The sequence below is a fragment of the Loxodonta africana genome, chromosome 9 (assembly GCF_030014295.1).
Source record: "Loxodonta africana isolate mLoxAfr1 chromosome 9, mLoxAfr1.hap2, whole genome shotgun sequence".
In the NCBI taxonomy this organism is placed as follows: Eukaryota; Metazoa; Chordata; class Mammalia; order Proboscidea; family Elephantidae; genus Loxodonta; species Loxodonta africana.
Genome location: NC_087350.1, coordinates 99,580,378 through 99,604,424, shown reverse-complemented (window position 1 = coordinate 99,604,424; position 24,047 = coordinate 99,580,378). Strand labels below are relative to the sequence as shown.

The following is a 24,047-nucleotide window of genomic DNA, read 5'->3' as shown; positions in this document are numbered from 1 at the left end:
TTTTGTCATTCAGGCACTACACTGACAGAGTGTAAGGGGTGTTAAAATAGTGCTGCTAGAATAAAAAGAGGATTAATCTACCATTGGCCAATTAGCCAAAGGGTACTTAATGGTCTCTAAAGGCTACTGAAGTCTAACTACTAGCAAAAGCATTGGTAAAAAGTCCTCTATATTACCTTCATTTGCTTGACATTTTGTGAAACATACTGTAGGCTTTTAATAGCTGCATTTGTCAGAAAACAGTTTAGAAATGAGTGATGTAGTAACTGTGGATTTTTCATAAGAAATTACGTTACATAAATAATTCCATCTCTGCCTAAGATCTTTGTTCTTTTTGTAGGGCGAAGGGTTGTTGGTTTTTAATGTTTTATTCTTTTCCTTGAAGATTTCAAGTGTTGAAACAAAGGAAAACTCATGTTTTAAATTTAAAACCTTATATTACTAAACTTACCTGAATGATTTATCTTTGTAAGTAAGTACTTGTACGGAAAATATTTCCATTAGTGCCAGAAATCTATCTAATTTTATTTGTAACTCATATATTTTAATAAGTGACCCCATTTTTAGTCTTATACATAGACAATATGCAAATTTTATTTCTTTCAGTTTTACTCCATGTAACTTATTAAAGATTGTTTATTATATTCATAAAAGGAAGAATATCTTTTTAAGATCACAGTGACTTTCTAGGGGGTTCTTGCCTGCAAAATTACATATGTATTGTTCAACTAGAATTTTTTATCCAGTCTCTTTTACTTTAAATGTAGTAACACAATTATTATGTTATAATTTTTAAAAATCATAGCAATATTTTTGAATTGCTGCCTTTACTCAAATAGGTCTTGGCTAGGGCATTAAGTGTACCTATCTTCTAGGACATATTTGACAGAACAAATCAGGGGGATTCGTGGAAGGAAACTGTCTCTGCCCAGCATTTACCAGACAGGATTTGAAGGCAGCCACAATCCCATAACTCCCTGTCCTGGTTCTTCATAGTACTTGATGCAGTTATCATGTATTTCTAGGATATAGACTAGTAGCTTCCCAAAGGCAAGGATCATAACTCTTTTATTATAATTGAATACACAGAGCTAGTATAGTGCCTAATACATACTATGTGTATAACGAATGAAGATAGACATTGAGTTAGGTTCTGAATCTAGATACTTCCTATTCAAATACCTCAGATAATGTGTTGCCACCCAGAACAAAAGTGGTTTGTGGATAAAGTCCTGTATCAGAGACCAAGGGAGAGTAGGGTGGAGACTTACTTACCCCATTCATGGGATTCCACCATCACTGTGTAGAGCAGCAAAAGGAACCCTCTGGACAGTGGTTTTTTGATTGGTGAATAAACTACAAAATGCAGATCTGGTCGAGGCAATTTATATTTTAGCATAGAAAATATAACAAGCTTTTTTTTTTTAAGCAATTGAAGAAGTCAAATTAATATAAAATTATGGATAAAAACAAAAAAACCAAACCCATCACTATCGAGTTGATTCTGACTTATAGCAACCCTATAGGACAGAGTAGAACTGCCCATAGGGTTTCCAAGTTTGTAAATCTTCATGGAAGCAGACTGCCACATCTTTCTGCCATGAAGCAGCTGGTGGGTTCGAACTGCCGACCTTTCAGTTAGCAGCTGAGTGCTTTAATCACTGTGCCACCAGGATTCCTCATAATTATGGATAAGGAGGGCAAAATTAAATCAGGATTAGGATATCATAGAAATTACACACTATGAAGTTCAGGATACTTGCTCGAATGTGACGGAGTGACAGTAAGGCAACAATGAATAGCTTCAAAAAGAGATTTTTTAAAAATTGGGATATGCATTAGTTTTCTGTGCTGCAAAACAAATTGCCACAATTTAGTGGCTTAGAAACAACAGGCACATTCATTACCTCATAGTTTCCACAGGTCAGGAGTTCAGCAGGGCTTAACGGGTCCTCTGCTCAGGGTCTTCCACAGCTGCAGTCAAGCTGTCAGCCAGGCCGCCTCCCTTTCTGGAGCTCAGGCTCTTCTTCCAGGCTTGTGTGTTTGTTGGAATTCAGTTCCTTATGGTTGTAGGACTGAGGTTCCCCTTTTCTTGCTGACTGCTGGCCAAGGACTGCTTTCATCTATCTCCTTGAGGCCTCCCTTAGGGTCTCCCTTGTGCCTCCCCCTCTCCCAAAGGCTCTCGCACAGTGGCAGTTTCCTCCTTCAAACCAGCAGGAGAACATCTCAGACTTCAGAAAAGGCCCCAGTCCCTGTTATAGCAGACTTGCCTGATAAGGTCAGAGCCATCCAGGATGATCTCTCTTTTGATTAAAGAGAGTCCCCTGATGAGGGACCATAAGTACATATACAGAATGCCTTTTCTAATATAATGGAATCATGGGAGTGATATCCCATTATATCCATAGGTCCCACTCACATATAAGGGGGAGGATATTATACAAGAGCATGGGTCATTGGAGGTCATTTTCGAATTCTGCCTACCAGAGAACTCATCACTAAATAATAAGTGCTCCAACATATTCTTTCTTGTTCCTTCTTAAAGTCTTAGAGGGTTCTTTTCAGAGTCTTATGTTCCTTCAGTGTTATGTTTAAATAAATAATGACTGTTATCTACTTTTAAACTTTTATAGTGTTCTGTTTTATAATCTTTGGTTCAGAGTAATTGACTACACATAAAGCAATACAAATCTCAGTACTTATTCTCATTGAAGGCAGCTTCCAAACTGAAATAGGCTTTTAGAAGATTGTGGAGGAATTGTACTGCTGAGATACAAAGAGTCAGAGGAACAAATCTACCTTTACTGAGGGTGTAGCCTAGTTGAGGCTCTAATTCAGATCAAATAACTATGATTTAAGACAAAGTAAAGTTTTTGACATGGGAGAAATTAAAGTAGTATTATATGCATATATTAAACAAAGTTTTTTGTTAATCCTGGACCTCAGCCTTATAAGACAATTCTCAAACTCTACAAGGTAGATGTACAACAGATAATGATGCTCCATACTTAAAATTTACCAAGCGTTGCCACAGGTTTTTTTTTTTTTTTTTTTTTTAATTCTTTCCCCGAAATGACCTTTGTCAGGTAGGCAAGAACCATTCTTATTTTTAAACGAGAAAACAAAGGGTGTGTGCTTGCTCCAGGCCATTCAGCTGGTAAGGAGCAGATGCAGAACTAGACTCCAGATATGATGACTCTTCTTCCATATGTGTTTTATGATTATTTCTGCTTATAACAGGACTTAAATATCTTCAAATATTCAATTAGAGATAAAAAGGTACTATAAAAGTAGGAATCATTGATGTTAAAAAGAAACAAAACAATTTTAAGACTTGTAATTTATTGGTAGATTTTACAGCACAATCTCTTTCTCCCAAGGATACCCACAAAAGTAGTCTCTCAGACCAAACTGAGAGGTACCAAAAGAAAATTATTTACCTTTCTCATCTCATCTATATAACATTTCTCAAATAAGATATAATTCTAAAACTACAGAAGTTAGTAATAGAGCCTTAATTATTTGTCCAAAACTCTGAGGGATAACCAAATGTAGCTACTGATGGAATATATATCATGACAAGCATTAAGGAGTGAATATATCTTGGCAAGCATTTAGGCAATATTGATTTCCATATTTCCTCTATTTCAAAAACAGGTGTTCTGTAGCATTTCTATACATAAAAAAATTTTTTTTGATAGTATTAGAAAGATTAGAAAGATTTTATTGTAGATTTTAAATATTCTTCAAAATATTCTGTTTTAGTAAAGTCCAAGTCATTTTGTTTACTGTATCCATGACTTCATTTAATAAATTTTTATATTGTTATATTGAAATTGAAATTCACATGTATATGTCTTTTAGAGAAATAGTATTTATTGACTTGTTCTATCCTTGATGGAAGACACATTTGTAGTGTCAGGATCTGCCAGTATGGAATGGATAGAAAGGAATCCGTGGCATACAAGGTTAACAAAAAAACCACCCAGGGTTGTTCACAGGAAGAAAAGTGCCTCATCAAAATTTACTCTTCTGTGATGCCTGAGAGTCCACACAGAATTTTAGTCATGAATTGTTTTACCAAATTCAAATCTCAGAAAGCATAACTTACATGCAGAGTATTAGCTTCAGGACTGAGAAATGCTCCAGTGCATGCTATATATGTAAAGTCTACTTAATGAATATTATATTGTTAATAAAAGATTATATTTTAATTTACATGGTGATAAACTAATAGAGGAGCCCTGGCGGTGCAGTAGTAAGCATTTGGTTGCTAACCAAAAGGTCGGCAGTTCACCACCAGCTGCTCCTTGCAAACTCTATGGGACAGTTCTCCTCTGTCCTATAGGTCACTATGAATTGGAATCAAGTCGATGGCAACGGGTTTGGTTTTTTTTAAAACTAATAGATAAAAATACAATCTGAAGTAGCTTTGTGTACTACAAATAGAGTGACTTTTGGAAACCTTTCTTTTGACTCTAACAATACATAAGGCTTTTTTTTTTTTTAATATACTGTGAAGAACATAATTTATAGAACTTGACAATTGTTTGGACATAGAGAATGAATAAACGGGGAAAGAGATGGACTCAAGCTCAGATAACCAGAAAGATTATCAGGTTTAAGGAAATTATGAATTTGGTTTTAGATATTATGAGGTGCCTTTGGGACAATTCATGAATGAATATGTCTGAAAATTTGTAGGATCACACTATTAAATCACAAGCTAAAATATAGACAGAGAAATAATTTTTTCCCACAGAAACATACTTATTTCACCAAAGTATAATTTAATCTCAAATATGTCAAGTTCTAGTTTTAAATTATCTGAAATATTTATATTTAGTAATATGTACAAAATATTTTTTGGTACATATTGCTCCTTAGAGGCGAGGATGGTGAGACTTCATCTCAAGTACTTTGGACATGTTATTAAAAGGGACAGGTCCCTGAAGAAGGACATCATGTTTCGTAGAGAGTGAAAAAGAGGAAGACCCTCAGTGAGATGAACTGACACAGTGGCTGCAACAACGGGCTCAGACATAGCAACAATTGTGAGGACGGTGCAGGACTGGGCAGTGTTTCATTCTGTTATACATGGGGTTGCTATGAGTGGGAACTGACTCGACGGCACCTGACAACAACAATATGTACATACCATGTACAAATATAATGTAGTTATGGATTTACTGGTAAAGTTTTTAGATGTGCTTAAATATAACATTAAAACTTATGTGCCATGTTTATGTTACAATACACTTTAGCCACATCTTTTGCTGCTTCTAATTGGAATTCGTAACAATGAAAGATTTTTTTCTCCTTTGAGAGATTTCAGTACCATTTTGTCTAATCGTTCCTTATGTTAAACTACCATATTATAAGCTTCTTTGCAATAATAAAATAGTAGTGCAGTTATCCTCTTAAGGAGCTCTGAGTTGTTAAGCCATTATAGCTTGGTGGCATTCTGCTGACTACAGATTGGTGAATGAGAAGAGCTAACATAAAGATTGTTTATTTTACATTCTTCTGTAAAAACATTACCAGTATGTCATTTAGTTAAATGTTTATGTTATTAAAAAGTCAAACATAAGGAGTTTAGTGTGAATCTACCTTGATATTACAAACAGGGATTGTCAACTATCAGTCAAGTGCATAAGACTGAGTGAGTTTGTTCGCAGGCTATTTATTTGAACTAAATCCCTAACAAGCCTTGTCTGCTAATTGGACTTAACATTTATGTTGCTAAATGAGAAGCATTTTGGCTGCTATATAGGGCGATAAGACCTACCCCGTGGAATAAACAACTAACATCTGTTATCCTGTCCTGCTCCAGCTTCGCTTTACCAGTTAAGTACATCAGCCCTGAAGTCAAGGTTATCAAATATGTGAGTCTCTGGCTCACACATGTATGTGTGAAGGCAAAAAAATAGCACATCATGAGTAAAGACTAGCCAACCAAAAGCTATTGAGTACAGCTGGTCCATTTTGTTTTAACTTGTACAAGCCTACAGCCTTAAGCAATAGCCAGTAGAGGTTATAGTGTTTTGTAATATTTTATAACTTTAATTTTTTCTTTAGCATTTCCCTACCTTTAGAATTTTATGTTGATAATTGTTAGATTAAATGCAATTACTTTTATAATCCACTTACCTTTATTTTCTTTAAAACAGAAGCTAAATTTGGATTTGGCTGATCTTCGGAAAGAAAAAGAAGATTTACTAAAGAAATTAGAGTCCTCATCTGAAGTCACAAGTTTGGCAGAAGAAGTTTCCCGGGTAATAGCTCCACAGATACAAGTTACCACAGTTGGTCCTTCAAGGAGCGTGGATTTGGAAATGAAGCAACTGCAGTGCAAACTGAAGGTGATATAGAGTTCATTCAGCATGAAAGCATGTACTAAGTTACTGAATCCTCAAGGACATGTTTATACAAATTCTAATTTAATTCTAGTATAAAAATAAATTATGATACAAATAATCCAAAAATTATAAATACTACATTCAGCCACCTCATTCAGTTTTAGCCTGGTAGATTCTTATTGGTAAATCATACCCTGTTCTCTGAAAAAATGGCAAGACCCCATGATGTCCTAACTTCGGAAGTGATGGAATCTGGCCATTATCATCCTGCTTCACTATTCACCTTCTCTCTACTCCCCATACCTCCCTCCACTTAACGGAATTCCTTTCAAACGTGTAACGTATGGACATAAACAGAATCGCTTTCCTCTACAAACTTGCTACTACTTTAATTTTGTTGTTGGTGGTTGGAGGTAGGTAGAAGGGAAAACTTGGAGAAGGGTGAGAAGAAGCAGAGAGCAAAGGTAGGTTGGTTAAAAAGATTTCAGCAAGTTAAACCAATCTTCTTTTTGTTTATAAAGAGTTATATCTATGTCCAAGTGATACTTTAAACTACTTAAGTCTGGATTCAGTTTAAACAGAATTACCTTGTAAGAAACAGGATTTGTGAGTTTTAACTAGAAAGTACATTTTCATGCTGCTTAAAACAAACTCATTTATTCCTCACATATTTATTTTTTTTCAGTGGGTATTGCTAGTTGGAAGCTAAAGGACCATGTATATGGGACCATAAATATAGTGAGAGTCCCTAGAAGGAAACCTCTGGTTGTAAGTGCACAGAGTACATTAGAAATGGGGTATCTGTGACTGTTAAGAGGGTTTGGAATACTGAATTGTCAAATAGAATTTTTTTAATCTAAAATACGTGTACTCTTTCCAATAATATCTTTTAGTGAAGGATTACTAATAGTATAAAATTTAAAGTAAACTAGTATCAGAACTTGAAAATATTTAGCTTTATTAATGGTCAAATATACAAACTGGCATTAATTAGAATTCTTCTTGAATACCATCTTTTTCAGGAAGTTTTGATGTGGGGCAACTAACTGCCTGAACCACAAGATTTTCTAAATACCTTAGATAATGTGAAAAATGGCAGTGAGGGGGGAGCAGTTGTTCAGGTTTTGGGGCACCTACCTTCTCTTAAAATGTGTTTTTGTCTCAGAAAAAAAGTAGAATAAACTGTATAACTTGAAAAGTTCAGTGTTTAGGTTTCATGTTCAGAGGATGAATCCACCAAGGTAATTCTTTGATCTTTCCCACCACAGAGCTTTAATTCATAGTTCTGGGATTCTTCTTATATTTGAGTCTTCATGATCCTAACATAACTTTATTTTTCACCAAGGTAAAATAGAATGTTAGATCCAAGAATGTCCAATCTGACTTCTAAAATTTGGAAATTGTTAGTAGTTTGAAGTTGATTTATATTTTACTTATTTGATTTTAGTTACTACAAATAATCTAACAATTTTTGGTAATGCTAGGCCCATATGAGTTATCTATAAGCTATTTGCATTATGATTTTTCATGGTTTAAGTTTTTGACCCATATATAAATCTCTCTTGTGTGAGTCAGGAAGAAGAGACTGGAGTTTATAATTTAGACCACTGCTTGCTTCTGGCGGAAGTGACATTGTTCATATGTAGCTTGCAGTCCTCGAAAACTGACTAGACTGGATAGGGACAAAAAGGATAAATCTTTACTTTTGTCTTGTTTCAATATGGCAATTTCCTGGGAGACTAGGTTCCTTTAAGCACATAATACTTTCTGCTACTAAATATTTCTGTTTTGATACCAAACTGCTAGTAGCCTAATGATTTTCTAAGAAATATTTTCTAGTTGATGTTTTTATAATTATTTGGGAAAAATGGTTTAGATTAACTATTAAAGGTTTAAATCTGCTAACATACATCTTTTTAATTTTATCCAATTAATATTAGACTTTTCTAAGTTATTTGTGTATTTCTCAGATGTTCCTGGTTTATTTAGTATCATTAGAGGACTGATATGCATTTTCTCTACCTTTATTTTTACCCACATTAGAAATGCTTCCTTCCTCAAGGTATCCAACTTCATGTAGATCAATAATTAAACATTTAGAGATATATAAATTACTTCTGGTAAATGATACATACATCAGTTGTTTATATTTAGTGGTTTATTTCTAGTTCTTTATACAATCTGATCTGAACAGAACTCCGATTATATTTGTGATTCTTTGATCTTAAGCAGAGAGTCATTCCTTTTGGTATATACCCCATGTTCTCTTTCAGTTTTTCAGTAAGTTAATAATAATGAAGATAGTTTTTTAACTACTGTTCCTTATGTGTAATATATTGCCAGGCCAGTTTTAAGTGCTGTACAAATATTAACTCATTTAATCCTCATTTCAACCCTGTGAGGTAGGTTCTATTATTACCGCTATTTTACAACTGAGAAGACTGAGACACGGAGAGAATATGTTACTTGCCCAAGGTCACACAGCTACCAAGTGGTAGAGCTGAGAGTAGAACTCAAGCTATCTTGCTCCATTCTCTTAATCATTACACTATGCAACTTAAAAAAAAAAAAAAAAATCAATAAACTTAGTATAGGTAAGCTCTAACCAGGATGGATTCTTTTCAATTTGACACTTCTGAGATGCGTGGTTTCTACCAGATTATAAGTCTTGCTGCAATAAATATTGCATAGTAGGGCATGGAAAAGCGTCAGAAGACGTGGGTTTTGATCACTTCTCAGCCGCTAACTTTTTGTGGGATGTGAGAAAAGAAACACTCACTTCTCCAGATGTCTAAAACAGAGATAATACTTTTCTACCTACCTCATAGATTTTTGAGGATCAACTGAAATAATGGATCTAAAGATATTTAAAAAGTAGTAAATACCACTAATTAAACTGTCAGACGTAGAGATTTTGGCAAAAATATTGATTAAGCTGGCATTGTTTTATTATAATTCAACAGTTCCTTGATTATCCAGAAGTCAGAGTTACAGCATTTCCAGTCACTTAAAATACAGCTGTGAGTCTAAACACAGAAAGGCCCAAACCACTAACTTAAAATCCGTCTAATTTATTCCATTGTCATGCTTCATTTTGAAACTGCCTGCTCTCCTTTACTTTAAACACAGAGCTAATAAGTATTTAACTTCTCAGCAGAAAACGCCTTAAAAGCAACAAATTAGAAATATGCAAATTAATGGGCAGGATGATTGTTTTTAGGTAGGAATATTGACAGAAGCAGGAAATTACAACCAAGAGATTGACAATGAGGAAAGAAACAAAAATGTTAAGGTAAAAACAAAATTAGAGAAACAGCTGTCTGGGGCCAGTTAGAGTAGGGGTAAGTAGTCATTTATATCACAGTAGTCCCTACAGACAACACGATACTGTAGTGATAACATCATATGTATATTAAACAACATGTATACTTAATATAGTGATAATACATAAATTAAAGTATTTGCAACGAATAAGTCATTGATCTTGCAAAATTCTATCATGTGATCTCCAGCATCATTTCTATCAGCAAGGCAGTATTTTCTAACTACCAATTCTTTGTTTCCAACTTTCTCATTTTGATCACCAGTAATTATCAGTGCATCTTAATTGCATGTTTGATCAATTTCAGACTGCAGAAGTTGGTAAAAATTTTCAGTTTCTTCATCTTTGGCCTTAGTGGTTGGTGCATAAATTTGAATAATCAATCGTATTTTTTCAACAACATAAACAGCAACTATATACGTGGATCTCACTGAATGGAATACACAGGAATCAAATTGACTACATCTGTGGAAAGAGACAATGAAGAAACTCAATATCATCATTCAGAACAAGGCCAGGACCCAACTGCAGAACAGACCATCAGTTGCTCATATACAAGTTCAAATTGAAGCTGAAAAAAATTAAAACAAGTCCATGAGAACCTCCATTCAAGCCTCGAGTTGCAATATTGAAGGATTCAATAGGTAAAATATTGTATGATATAAAAAAGATAAAGAAGATGTAAGGAATACAAAGAGTCACTGTGCCAAAAACAATTGGTCGATGTTCAGTCATTTCAGAAGGTAGCATATGATCAAGAACTGATGGTACTGAGGAAGTCCAAACTTCACTGAAGGCACTGGCAAAAAAGAAGACTCCAGGAATTAATGAAATACTAATCGATATATTTCAACAAACAGATGCAATGCCTGATGTGCTCACCCATCTATGCCAAGAAATTTGAAAGGCAGCTACCTGGCCAACCAACTGGAAGAGATCCACATCTGTGCCCATTCCAAAGAAAGGTGATACAACAGAATGCGGAAATTATCGAAAAATATCATTAATATCACACACAAGTAAAATTTTGCGAAAGGTAATTCAAAAATGGTTTCAGCAGTGCATCAGCAGAGATCTGCCAGAAGTTCAAGCCAGATTCAGAAGCGGATGTGGAACAAGGGATGTCGTTGCTGATGTCAGATGGGTCCTGGCTGAAAGCAGAGAATACCAGAAAGAGCTTTAACTGTGTTTTATTGACTATGCAAAGGCATTTGACTGTGTGGATCCTAACAAACTATGGATAACATTGTGAAGAACGGGAATTCCAGAACATTTGTGTTCATGCAGAACCTGTACTTAGATCAAGAGGCAGTCGTTCAACAGAACAAGGGGATACTGCGTAGTTTAAAATCAGGAAAGGTATGCATTAGGGTTGTATCCTTTCACCATACTTATTTAATCTGTATGCTGAGCAAATAATGCGAGAAGCTGGACTGTATGAACAAGAATGCAGCACCAGGACTGGAGGAAGACTCATTAACAACCTGCACGATATGCAGATCCACTGAAAGTGAAGAAGATGTGAAGCACTTACTGATGAAGATCAAAGCCTACAACCTTCAGTGTGTATTGCACTTCAACATAAAAAATCCTCACAGTTGGACCGATAAGCATCATCATTAAACGGAAAATATAGAAGTTGTCAAGGATTTCGTTTTACTTGAATCTACCCACAATCAGTGCCCAGGGAGCAATCAAGAAATCAAATGACATATTGCATTGGGCAGATCTGCTGCAAAAGACCTCTGTAAAGTGTTTAAAAGCAAAGATTTTACTTTGAGGACTAAGGGTGTGCCTGACCCAAGCAATGATATTTTCAGTCATCTCATATGCGTGCAAAACCCGGACAGCGAATAAGGCAGACCCCCAAAAAATTGATGCCTTTGAATTATGGTTTAGGCAAAGAATATCGAACACCAGAAGAACGAACAAATCCGTCTTGAAGAAATATAGCCAAAATGCTACTTAGAAACAAGGATGACAAGACATCGTCTCACATATTTTGGGCATATTATTTTTTTTTTATCGGGAGGGACCAGTCCCTGGAGAAGGACATCATGCTTGGTAAAGTAGAGGGTCAGAGAGGAAGAGGAAGACCCTCAACAAGATGGAATGACACATCACCTGCAACAGTGGGCTCAAACATAGCAAAGATTGGGAGGATGGCACAGGACCAGGCAGTATTTTGTTGTGTTGAACACAGTGTCACTATGAATCAGAGCTGATTTGCTGGCACCTAACAACAACAACAAATTGAAGTATCTTTGTTAGCATAATCTTGGATATTCATATTTGTAAGTGAATGAACAATAAATTATGTTTAGAAAACCCTGTAGAAAATGTATAAATATATGATCATGTAAATATATTAACATTTACACAATAAGAAATGTTTTGTTACCATTTATGTCATACATCACTATAGAAATAATGTTAATGATTAAAGCAAAGACCAATTATCTGGTATAAATTCATTAGTATGGAACATCATATTCTGGCAGTGCTAGATAATAGACACTGTACATCAATCCAAATATGCAAAATATAGTTGGAATTTACATTATGTTACATACACATTTGATCAAAACTAATGACATTCAATAGACATTCAATAGAGTTACCATGCCTTGGACTTTTAAGAAAATTTACATTTCATGTAAAAATTAAAATGATTTTAAACTTTTTATTTACATATGCTGTGTGATATTTAAGGAACCTCGGTTGCACAGCGATTAGGTGCTTGCCTGCTAACTGAAAGGTTGGCAATTTGAACCCACCAGGCGCTCCATGGGAAAACACATGTGTCCATCTGCTTCCGTAAAGATTACAACCTTGGAAAACCTATGGGGCGGTTCTGCTCTGTCCCATAGGGCTGCTATGAGTTGGAATTGATTCGACAGCAATGGGTTTGGTTTCTTTGGTTATGAGATATTTAAAGTCTATCTAGTGAATTTGACTTACATTTATGTCATGTGATTAATTATTTCATCTCTAATTTTTTTAGCAGAAATCAAACGGTTAAATCTGGGAATAGTTCTAATAGAAACAATTGAAGTTACTAAAAAAATTAGTAAAAGAATCAATTCAAATATCTCAGAAGTTGTATTTTATTCTATTTATGACTTAACTTTTAAATTTAATGAAGCAATGCGACTACATCAACAGTATTTTTTAGATGGAAAAATTAAAATGTCAAAAGGACTAAGTAATGTATAAGGTTACATGTTTAATTGGAACTTGTTTCAGAACTAAAAGTTACCTCCCTAACGCTGTACTTGCTACTACGTCTGGCCCCTGAACTGTGCAGACAATACATATCACAAAGCTGTTCTGCTTTGAAAAACTAATAATGGTGTACAAATACTTAACTAATAAGTAGCAAGAAGTATTTAGTATTCATAAGATTTTCTGTCTATTTTTTCTCATGTTTCATTGGGTTAACTGGGCAGGTCTTTTGCTGGTCTCATCTGTTCTTTCTCATATGCCTACATTCTACATTCTTCTAAACCAAAAATTTACCAGGGCTTACAAGCCTGGCAGTTGGTCTACTGGCTGTCAGATGGTGGGGTACTTCGGTACTCTTCCACTTGGCCTCTCATTGGTCTTTCTTGCAAGGCCATCTCAGGGTAGCATTCCAAGAGGTTGAAGGCCCAGGATCTGAAAATTACAGTGTCATTGCCACCATGTTCTATTGGTCAAAGCAAATCACAGGCCAGACCAGATTCACAGGGTGGGGGAGATGGATTCTACCCCTTGATGGGAGGAGCTGCAAAGCATTTGTGATTATACTTAACCTGTTAGAGGTTGTTTTTAAATCTACTGTTAATTTTATGTGATCTTATTAAACCATTAAAATAACCACATACATATGTACATTCTACACAGAAAATTTGTGCTGCTCATAAATGTATTTTGGGTGTGTGTTCTTTGCAATTGTTTTATGATTGTGTTCCTCTTTGGCGTTCTGGTATGTTACATAAAAACTTTAGTATTACTATATTATCTCTATTAGAGCATTGAAAATAAAGCATTTAAAAATATGAAAATTGATTTTAATTATAACCATAATTGTTCTTCTTGAGAATGGTGTTTATTTTTACGCTGTTTTAGGCAGAGATTGAAAGATGTATTTAAATTTGTGACCTTTTATTGTAGAATGCAACTAATGAACTCACTAAACAGTCATCAAATGTGAAGTCTCTGAAATTTGAACTTCTAGCAAAAGAGGAACACATAAAGGAAATGCATGAAAAGTATGCTCTTTATATTTCTATCCGTTGTATTTGGTGCCACCTAGTGGCAGTTAATGCTATTAAATATTGCAACCCAAGAAACAAGGACATGTTAAAAATTGTTTTCCTTTGTTAGTTCATGTTTAAGTCTACGCAAGATGAAAGTTTAAGTTATATTACATACATAGTGATTAACAGCAAGCTAATTTCTGGTTTTTATTATACAGTATTTAAAATGAAATTTTCCTTGTTAGAGTAAATATTTAATTTTGAATAAATAAGAATTAATGGCCTCAAGACTATGAAAAAAATTTATTAATGTGGCAGTTATTTGACCAAGAAGATAATGTGTATGTTCATACTTATATTTAAAATAATAAGAGGTTATAAAAATTAGTGTTCTGTGTTTATTAATAAAAAAGGTTTTTAAAACTTTCTACCCCATTGAATCAAAATAATTTTCCTTCTATACCTTTTACAGCTGTACTGGAGCTTAGATGATAACACAGAATTTCAGTCTGCCATTGATAAATTTAAGATACATGTATCTCATACACATATATGTATACTACTTTATAAAGATTTAACTGAAAGTGACGTTCATAAATAAAACTATTAGGTTAAAGGATTCGTTTTTTTTAAACAGAATATTTTGAAGTTTATTTACAGATTAAGAGGCAGTGTTGCTTATTGGTTTACAGTGAGGGCTTAGAACAACTCTGAATCCTGGCTGCTCTATCAGCTCTATGCCTCAATTTAATATTAAGTCAGTAGGTTCTTAGAATCAAAAGAGCTAATACATATAAAAATTATATCAATTCAATCTCAAATGCTATTAATTGAAAGTTTTCTTTATGTTACAAGATTTTACATTTGTTTATTAAAGTATAGGTATCAGCCCTATACATTATGCTTTTTGATTATCTCTGAATATCATTTAGATTTTTCTTAGCTCTGCAAGAATGTATTTAAATACAATTTTAAGTTTTCATAAATTTTACTGATCTTATTCTTTTCTCTGATTTAATGTACATATGTAATACCATAATAATCAAGTGACAACTAGATTATAGATTTTACAAATATTCAAAATATTAATAGATCAGTGTTTTAATATACAATAATACGTTGATATCCTATATAATTTATTTTAATAATTTACTGTTTTGTTAGAAGATGGCATTTAAAAATTAACGGCAGGTATCATATCAGATAATACATAAGAAATCACCCCTTTTAAAAAGTTCTCTATCACTCTTGATAAAATATCTTTTATTTTTCTTTCAAGAATGTCTCGAATGGAGAGGGATATAACTATGAAAAGACATCTGATAGAGGACTTGAAATTTCGACAGAAAGTACACTTGGAAAGTAATGAGAGTATTAATGAAATGCTGGAAAACCTTGAAAAAAAGGTATCAGTTTTTCTGTTTGCTGACACTAAAAATGTCAATTCTCACTACTGTTCACTTGCTTAACTTGAATATTCAATCCTAATTAATTTATAGAAAATACTCATAGACTATATATACTGTTGTATATCATTTGCTTTAAAAGTATATTATTTGTTTTAACCCAAGACTTTAAAATCTGATGCACAATGGACACAATATAGCCACATTCTCATGTCTGTTGGTAAACATTCCATGAGAAGATAATCAAGTTTAATTTTTTAAATCTGTAATATTTTTGGAATAAACAATTATGTTATTCAGTATTTTTTTTAAGTGTAATTTATAATGGCAAAATCAAGCGCGTATTTTTAAATGAAGAGTAACAACAGATAGCTATCATAAGTTCTTTAAACAGTATACTTTCTATGTGTACACCCCAGTGCTGTATGTATACTTAACTCAGTGTACATGGAAAACGAGTTGTATTTAAAAGAGTTCTGTAATACCTGACGCCAAGTTAGGAATCAGCAATTTGCTTACTAAGAGATACATTGTGGGGGGGAAAAAAAGGGTGCTGTTTATACAACTCATGAAGCACCTTGCGCTTTGACATTTATTAAATGTTGTCCACTACTGTGAGAGCATCTCCCTTTTTTTCCTTATTGGAGATAAAAGTGTGTAAGTATCCATTAGCTCAAAAGAACTTAAGAGAAAAAATTTCTACTGAGCAAGACAATACATGGGATTTCCTTTCTCCTTTTTCCTTCATATACCACATAAATTATAACTATGTCCTATAGATATTATTTTTTTTTGGAAACCCTGGTGGCATAGTGGTTAAGTGTTACAGCTGCTAACAAAGAGGTCACCAGTTCGAATCCACCAGGCACTCCTTGGAAACTCTATGGGGCAGTTCTACTCTGTCCTGTAGGGTTGCTATGAGTCAGAAATGACTCGATGGCAGTGGGTTTATACATATTTTTCAGTATTATCCTTTAAATTTTGTTCATCTTTTAACTTCAATAGTCATTTCAGATAAAGTCTTAGAATCTTGGTATAGGCAATCATATTTAGTGGCATTAAATTTTTAAAAATTTCTTGTTACTCTTTAAAATTTATAACAAATATGTTTCACGACTTACTTAATTTTATCCTAGAAAGCACATTTTACAACTAAAAGTTATCTATAACTTGGCTTGTTAAGCATCAAAAACAATTGTCTCCTATCTAAGGAAACTTAGGTTAGTTTTAAAGGATCCAAACCTCACTGCCATTGAATCTATTCTAACTCATAGCAGACCTATATAGAACAGCATATAACTGCCCCATAGGGTTTCCAAGGCTGTAATCTCTAGAGAAGCAGACTGCCACATTTGTCTCTTGATGAGTAGCTGGTGGGTTTAAATCATCAACCTTTCAGTTAGCAGCTGAGTGCTTAGATGCTGAGCCACCAGGCCTCCTTGTTTTAAAGTCTATGTAGTTAAAATTGATAGTGTGTTAGTAGGTGAAAGACTATGTATATCCATTATTGATATATTTCTTTGTGCAATTTGCTTTTGCCATTGATTTGAGGACCATTTTTTTTACACATGCACACACCCGTTGCTGTCAAGTCGATTCCAACTCATAGAGACCCTATAGAATTGCCCCATAGGGTTTCCAAGGAGCAGTTGGTGGATTCCAACTGCCGCCCTTTTGGTTAGCAGTCGATCTCTTAACCACTGCGTCACCAGGGCTTCTAAGGACTGTTAGTGTCATTTATGAGTTCTACAAATCTTACAATACTTGAGTTTGATACCATTTTGAGTTTGATACCATTTATGAGAAAATAAATGGAATTAAACTAATTTATGCATTCATTTAGTTCTCTGTTGAACAAAATACAGGATACTACTAGAGTGCCTTTACCAATAATAATTGTCTTTATGGTTTTACTGTAGGTAAAGACGTTAACTGAAGAGTGTTCCAACAAGAAGGTATCAATTGACTCACTAAAGCAAAGACTTAGTGTCGCTGTAAAAGAGAAGTCACAGTATGAACAGATGTATCACAAAACTAAAGAAGAGTTAGAGAAAAAGGTATACTTTTAGAACATTTTAACTTAGAGATAGAATATAATGACAATGTCTTTTACATTTTTAAGTTGTCGCTTTTTTCTCCAAAAAACTATGACTACTTAGATATTTTAGGTAACTGTAAAGAGCATTCATTCATATCTCTACATGAAATACTGAGATCTTGTTTAACATTAGTGATAGTGCTGTATAAGGGAAGACAGATTTGGCAGGGGTGGGAGGAGTCTGGATAATTTCTGATAAATAAAGCTATTGTTGAAAACTGGCATTTATACAAGTGGATGTGTATTTTATAGATTAATCTGAACTCAAACTATTTTTGTTTGATACATGGAATCTTTCAGTCTAAAGTAGCATCCATGTATTTAACTATTATTTTTTAAAGCATAAATTAATTTTGGTGATAAATACATGTGAATATGTACTAAGGATACTTTGTTGAAAATAAAAACAACCATCAATATTACTCAAATAAAAATATGTACAAATAAAAGGAATAATACAACCCTTTCCTAATCTGACATGCATAACTCCCAAAATAGTTTATGAAATATTTTTTATAAATTATTTTATATGTCTACTGACCTCTTGCAGGATCTCAAGCTTACTCTCCTAGTATCGAAAGTCAATGAGACTGAATCTGCGATGGCAGAAATTGAAACGGCAGCATCGAAGCAGCTTCAAGGATTAGCATTGCAAAGTGAGCAGGTCCTAGAAGGTGCACAGAAGAAACTGCTGTTAGCCAATGAGAAAGTGGAAGAATTTACCATATTTGTGAAGGTTTGAATCATTTGCTGTTTACTAACTAGTACTTCTCTTCAGGCAGAGTAGGCAATGGCCTACTTCAGATGGTTTGGGGAAAAAACTGAGAATGGTGGGTGGAGGGGCAGATATGAGACTAAAAGATACAGTTTGCCAAACTACTGAACGGTACTCCCACACATGTAGTTGGACAATATTTCTTCCTTAACCCCTCTGGAGAAGTTGCAGAGAAAAGGTGCTAGATTCAGAGATACCAGCCCTGACAGCCAGAGATTTGGTGACTAGCTCCGCCCCTATTAATCTCACTGTGAGTTGACACCATTTTCACTGCGTAATCCATTTTTCTAAGAAAGGGTCATCACCTAATTAATGCCAAAACCAGAAGCATTGGCAAAAAACTCAATGTTTTGATTTTCTCAGTGCAAGATCTTCATCTTTCTATCCCTTGCATATATGGCCCTAGGACTAGATGGGAAGGCGCAGGAGCCAGCATCTGTGGCAACGGACCATCAGTAACTTCCTAAATCCTACTGCATTAGATCTAAGCTTCCACTTGGCATTTAAGACTTTCTATAACCGAACCTTATCCTGCTTAAATCTAATCTTCTTTCCTGCTCCTCTCCAACTTTCTACCCGTTCTGTGCTCCTTCTTGCCTTTGCTCAAGCTCTTTCTTACTTGAAATGCCCTCTGGTCTTTACTGTCTCCTTCAGGTTTAGCTCAGTGCCTTTCTCTTTCATGAATTCTCCCTTTAACTCTTAGGTGAAGAGCATAGAGCCCAACTCTGCCACTTACTAGCTGTGTGATCTCAGGCAAGTTACTTAATCTTTCTGTGCCTCAGTTTCCCCATCTAAAGAATGAGTATGGATTGATGGAACCTACCTGAGGTGAGGATTTTAAGAAGTTAACAGAAATAAAGCTCTGAACAGTGGCCCATAGACCAGAAGTGCTAAGCATCAGTTATTACTAATCATAGTCATCACATGGTGCACATTTATTCTGTGTGCCACACAAATTCACACATAATTGCAAACTTGAATTTTTGTTGTTGTTTCAACTAGATGATAGCCAACTTGAGGACAGGGATGTTGTCAAGCATTATCCCTAGAGTAATGGCATACATAATAGGGCTCATTATATTCTTGAGCAGTTGATTTTGTATCTGCTTCAAGAAGCGTCCTGGATACATCACTGCTCAGACTGAAAACTCTGTGAAGGCAAGAGCATAGTTAAAGGAACAGGCATAGTTTCTACATCAAACATTATGATCACCAGGACTCATTCTGTTCAGAGCTTATTAGAGTATCATGTACACAAAAGTACTTAATAAATATTAGTAGTAGTATTAATAGTAATAATGTTTGTTCTGGCCCTGTTGTGGAATCTGTGTTTCCTTTTGTCTTTTCATTTATTCATAGGGTACAACCAGATTATAGAAGAGGTGGAGTGGCCATCTGTTCTAGATCTAGTCTTGAATATGGAATTTTGCCCTGGGGTAAAATCAAGTGCTTTGAGCATCTGGACTGGATATATGTGGCAGAGCTGAGGCTTTGAATTCTCCTAATAACTGAATAAATCACACAAGGGAAATTTCTAGAAGTATTTGCTCAGTTTGACTCAGCTCTGATATAGGCTTGTTAATGCGCCTGTATATGAGAGTCATATGCCAAGCTCTATCTTCTCAAAGGTTTTGTTAGCTCTGAAATAAATACCAGCTAAAGAACAATATTTAGCTGGAAAGCTCTGAAATAAATACCAGCTAAAGGACATCATTTAGCTGAAAGCTTAAGTGGTTTCATTTTCAGTATTATTACTTTGGCAATATTTAGTAAGATATTTTGGACCTATAAATTTCTTAATTCTTTAATGAAAACATTTGTGGAGCATTTTAATTTTATTTTCATAATACAGTAAAACCTGGAAAAGTCAGAACCTGTGTAAGGCAGAAAGCTGACAAAGAAGGAAAACTCAAATATTTTCCACTAACTAGAGAACGATAGAAAAGTGATGACTGCAGATAGTAAACATTTACACTATACCAAAGATGAGAAGGCCAGGGGGAACAGGGAGACTAGATCAATGGAAACAGAACAACCAGAAGGGAAGTAATGAAAATGCTGATATATTGTGAAAAATGTAACCATTGTCACTCGACATGTATAGAAATTGTTAAATGAAAATCTAATTTCCCGTGTAAACTTTCACCAAAAACACGATGAAGTATTGAAAAAGAAAAATGGTAACTGCACCCTGTCGGAGGTAGAAAACTTGCAAGACCTGGAAATACGAGGCAGTCCTGTCAGTTCTGGCTCTCACAGGTTTCACTGTACAGTTGTTAATAATTTGGCACTGATCTTTTAATCGTTAATTTTAAACAGTTCTATGATACAATACAACTTGAAATAACTATTTTTATCTTACCTCTATACTAAGAAAGGTAAATGACAGCTGTTTTTAGAGAAAAGTCCTGAGTACAGATTACATTAAATGGGTGTACTTTATAGTATGTAAATTATATCTCATTAAAGCTGTTTAAAAACTGTTAAAAAAAAAAAATGCATTACTTCCCAAGAAACCATGATGGTTGTGGTGACTCCAGAACATTTGAACAGTCATTATCACCTCTGTCCCAATGATCTAATCTTAATTGAAAACCGTGATGAATCAATGAAACTAAATATTACTTGTAGCTAGCTAACAGACAAAAACTCATTGGTAAAGACTGGAAACTTTGATCTAGTAAAACTGACATATAGTAGCTTACTATTTTTTTCCCTAACACTATTGCTAGGTATTTACAATAAACTGGAGATATAATAATTGAAAAGTAGAGTAATATTTTATTATTATAATAACTGAAAAGTAGAGTGACTTTGAGATGTATATTCAAGTTTTATTTTGTGAATGCCCTCAAGTATTGGGAGAATTCCTGCCCAACATTCCAAGAATTGCAAGAAGACAGACAGATTTTTGGAAATTCAGTTAACATTTGGAGGCTGCTACTTTGCTCCATGCAGTGTCTTTACTTACCTTGAAAATAAGGATTAACCAAGGACCATTACGGCAACTAGAGTGCCACTTTTTGAAGCTTCTAATATTTTTCAACAGTTTGGTATTTACAGGGTTTTGCCCAGTTTGGGGGCTTTAGGGTTGCTTAGAAGGGAACTGAGCAGATTTTGAACTGTGGAGAGAAGGTCGTTTTGTAATGGATAGATAAGAGGTAGATGAAAGTAGCACCCAGAGTTGAAAACAGGATGATTTGTTTTTAAAAAAGATTAAAGTAAACCTGAGTCTCAATACAAGGTCAATGTGATGATATAAAAAACAAAAACTTAACTTGAATATTTGAGTGGAAAGCAAAACATTTCAATGAACTTAATGCAATGGAGGCTCTACTATATAACTGAAAGGTATAAAAAGAAAAGGAGTATTCAAGCATTATGAAATATATTTCAATCAAATAATACATTTTCTAATGATAAAGCCATTTAAATGAAAGTATATGGGTACATCATTTAGTAACATGCTTCTCACTATATAGGCTGCCTAAGGTTGAGTGATCCTAGTGATTCTCTCTCACATAGGTGCCTCTTTTTAATGTGCAGGTGGATCCTAGAATCCCTGTACTATTCACCGCTATTTAGAAATTCCTTTGGGATGCATAAGATGCTGAAATAAATAGGTTGAAGAGTCCACTGGAAAATGTAATCACTCACCCAAATCTATTTGTACTTTATAGTAAAATATTAGTCACAGCTTCGCATCTGGCTCTCTGTCTTTCTCCCCAACACAGTTTTGTTAGGATTTTTGGTGACTTTATATTGATGTAGACCATTCAATGCTTTTTTGGCTACTTAATTCTTTGGCATCTTCAGTTTTAATTATTAATCCCTTATAGTTCCAACCTACGCTTTGCACCACTGATTTTCCTTCTGTGTTGGATCACCTTCAACAAACATCATTGTCCAAAAATAACCTCCTTTGATGCTATAGCTCCCCACCCATTTCTTTCTTCTCTTACACAGCAAAATGCTTTAAGAGTGATATCTGCTCTCTCTCTACTTTTTCTCACTTTTTCTTTTGAATCTTCTCCAATTAAGCTTTTAATTTCATTACTCCACTGAGCAGTTCTTTTCATAATGTCTAATCTATGCTCAGTTCTCATTCTGATCTTACTTGAACTCTCAGTAGCATTTGACATTATTGATCACTCCCTCCTCCTTGAAACACCTGAGGTACAACATTCTATTTTTTTATATTCCCACAGCTAGTTTGCTTTTCTCTGACTTCTTTGCTGATCCTTCTCTTCCTAATCGGTATCTACCTAAATGTTGGTGTTCCCTAGGACCCAGTCTTCATATTTCTCCTCATCACTACATATACTTACTTTCTAGGCAGTCTTTTCCAACACCACAGTTTTAAGTACCATCTACTGACTTAAGACTTCCTAATGTATATTTCTATCACCCATCTGTCAGTTTGTAGTACTATGGTAGCTTGGGTGTTGCTATGATGCTGGAAACTATGCCACCAGTATTTCAGATACCAGAAGGGTCACCCATGGGCGGACAGGTTTCAATGGAGCTTCCAGACTAAGACAGACTAGGAAGAAAAGCTTGGCAATCTACTTCCAAAAATTAACGAATGAAAACCTTATGGATCACAACAAGTTATTGTCTGATATAGTGCTGGAAGATGAGCCCCACAGGCTACAAGGCACAATACAATAGCCATAAGGATAGACTCAAACATACCAATGATCATGAAGATATCACAGAATGGGGCAACATTTCGTTCTGTTATACATAAAGTCATCGTGAGTCAGAGCTGACCTAATGGCAACTAAAAACAATATATGTCTAATCTTGACTTCTCCCTGAAACGATGTATTCCTATCACCACCTGCCTAACTGTGATCTTTCCTTGGACGTCTAATAGGCATCTCAGACTTAATAGGTCCAAAAATTAGATGATTTTTCTTCTTTCAGGCCTACTTCATTTACAGGGTTCTCCATGGCCATCATTCAGATGGTTAGGTCCCAAACCCGGAGTTATCCTTGTCTCTTCTGTTTCTCTCACGTTGCATTTCTAACCCTTCAGCAAGTGCTATTTGCTATTACTTGAAAATATACCCAAATTTCTGCCACTTCTCACCACAGCTGCTGTCCTGGTCATAGTTAGCATCATCTTTTGCTTGTACCTCTGGATTGGTCTCCTAGCTAGTCTCCCCCTTCAACTGTTGCTCCAGAATAATCTTTCTCCACCCTTCGACCAGAATGATCGTTTTAATGTAGGAAACATACCCTGTCATTCCTTTGCTCAAAACTGTCTCCAGATTCCTCAATTCAGAATAAAATAGAATCTTTACTGCTCTACAGGGCTCTCCATGATTAGTCTTATTGTTACTTATGTGACTTCACTTTCTTCTGCATTTCAGCTCTCTTATTTTTTTTATTCTACTCTAGCCATACTGACCTTGCTGGTCCTTGGACACTACAAGCCCCCCTCTTTCTCAAGATCTTTGCCTTCTTCCTTAATGTATCCAAAAGGTTGTTCTTTTCACTTTTTTAGGTCTCTCTGCTTTTTTTTTTTTTTCTGCAAATATAGGGCCCTGTCAATCTTTAGAACATGTGAATCAATGGAAACAGAGAAGCTAGTATTACTGATACTAAAATCTAAATAATTGCTGACTTTACTGATTACAGTCTTAGATGTGGAGGAATGGATTGGTTAGAAGAGTTATGTTTCTTTTTTGATTTGGTGAAGCAACATACAGGGTGATGAACTCTAGATATTGTTTGAAAATATATTAAATGTATGCCTAAAAAGGCTTAAAGATTTCACCACCCAGGGACCTTAAAAGGTAAGCACAAGAATAGAAAGAGTATTTGATTCTCAAAATATT

The 24,047-nt window shown here is 34.7% G+C and overlaps 1 protein-coding gene across 8 annotated transcripts in view; it reads left to right on the top strand.

Moving 5' to 3' along the window:
- Positions 1-24,047, top strand: part of CNTLN (centlein) — a 250,723-nt gene that overhangs the window by 193,583 nt on the left and 33,093 nt on the right. For all 8 annotated transcript variants that reach the window (XM_064290462.1, XM_064290461.1, XM_064290457.1 and 5 more), the window contains 5 exons: positions 6,171-6,362; positions 13,837-13,934; positions 15,202-15,328; positions 17,248-17,385; positions 17,977-18,162. In XM_064290462.1, the coding sequence (XP_064146532.1) occupies positions 6,171-6,362; positions 13,837-13,934; positions 15,202-15,328; positions 17,248-17,385; positions 17,977-18,162 (741 nt within the window). The remainder of the gene's footprint in view (positions 1-6,170; positions 6,363-13,836; positions 13,935-15,201; positions 15,329-17,247; positions 17,386-17,976; positions 18,163-24,047) is intronic.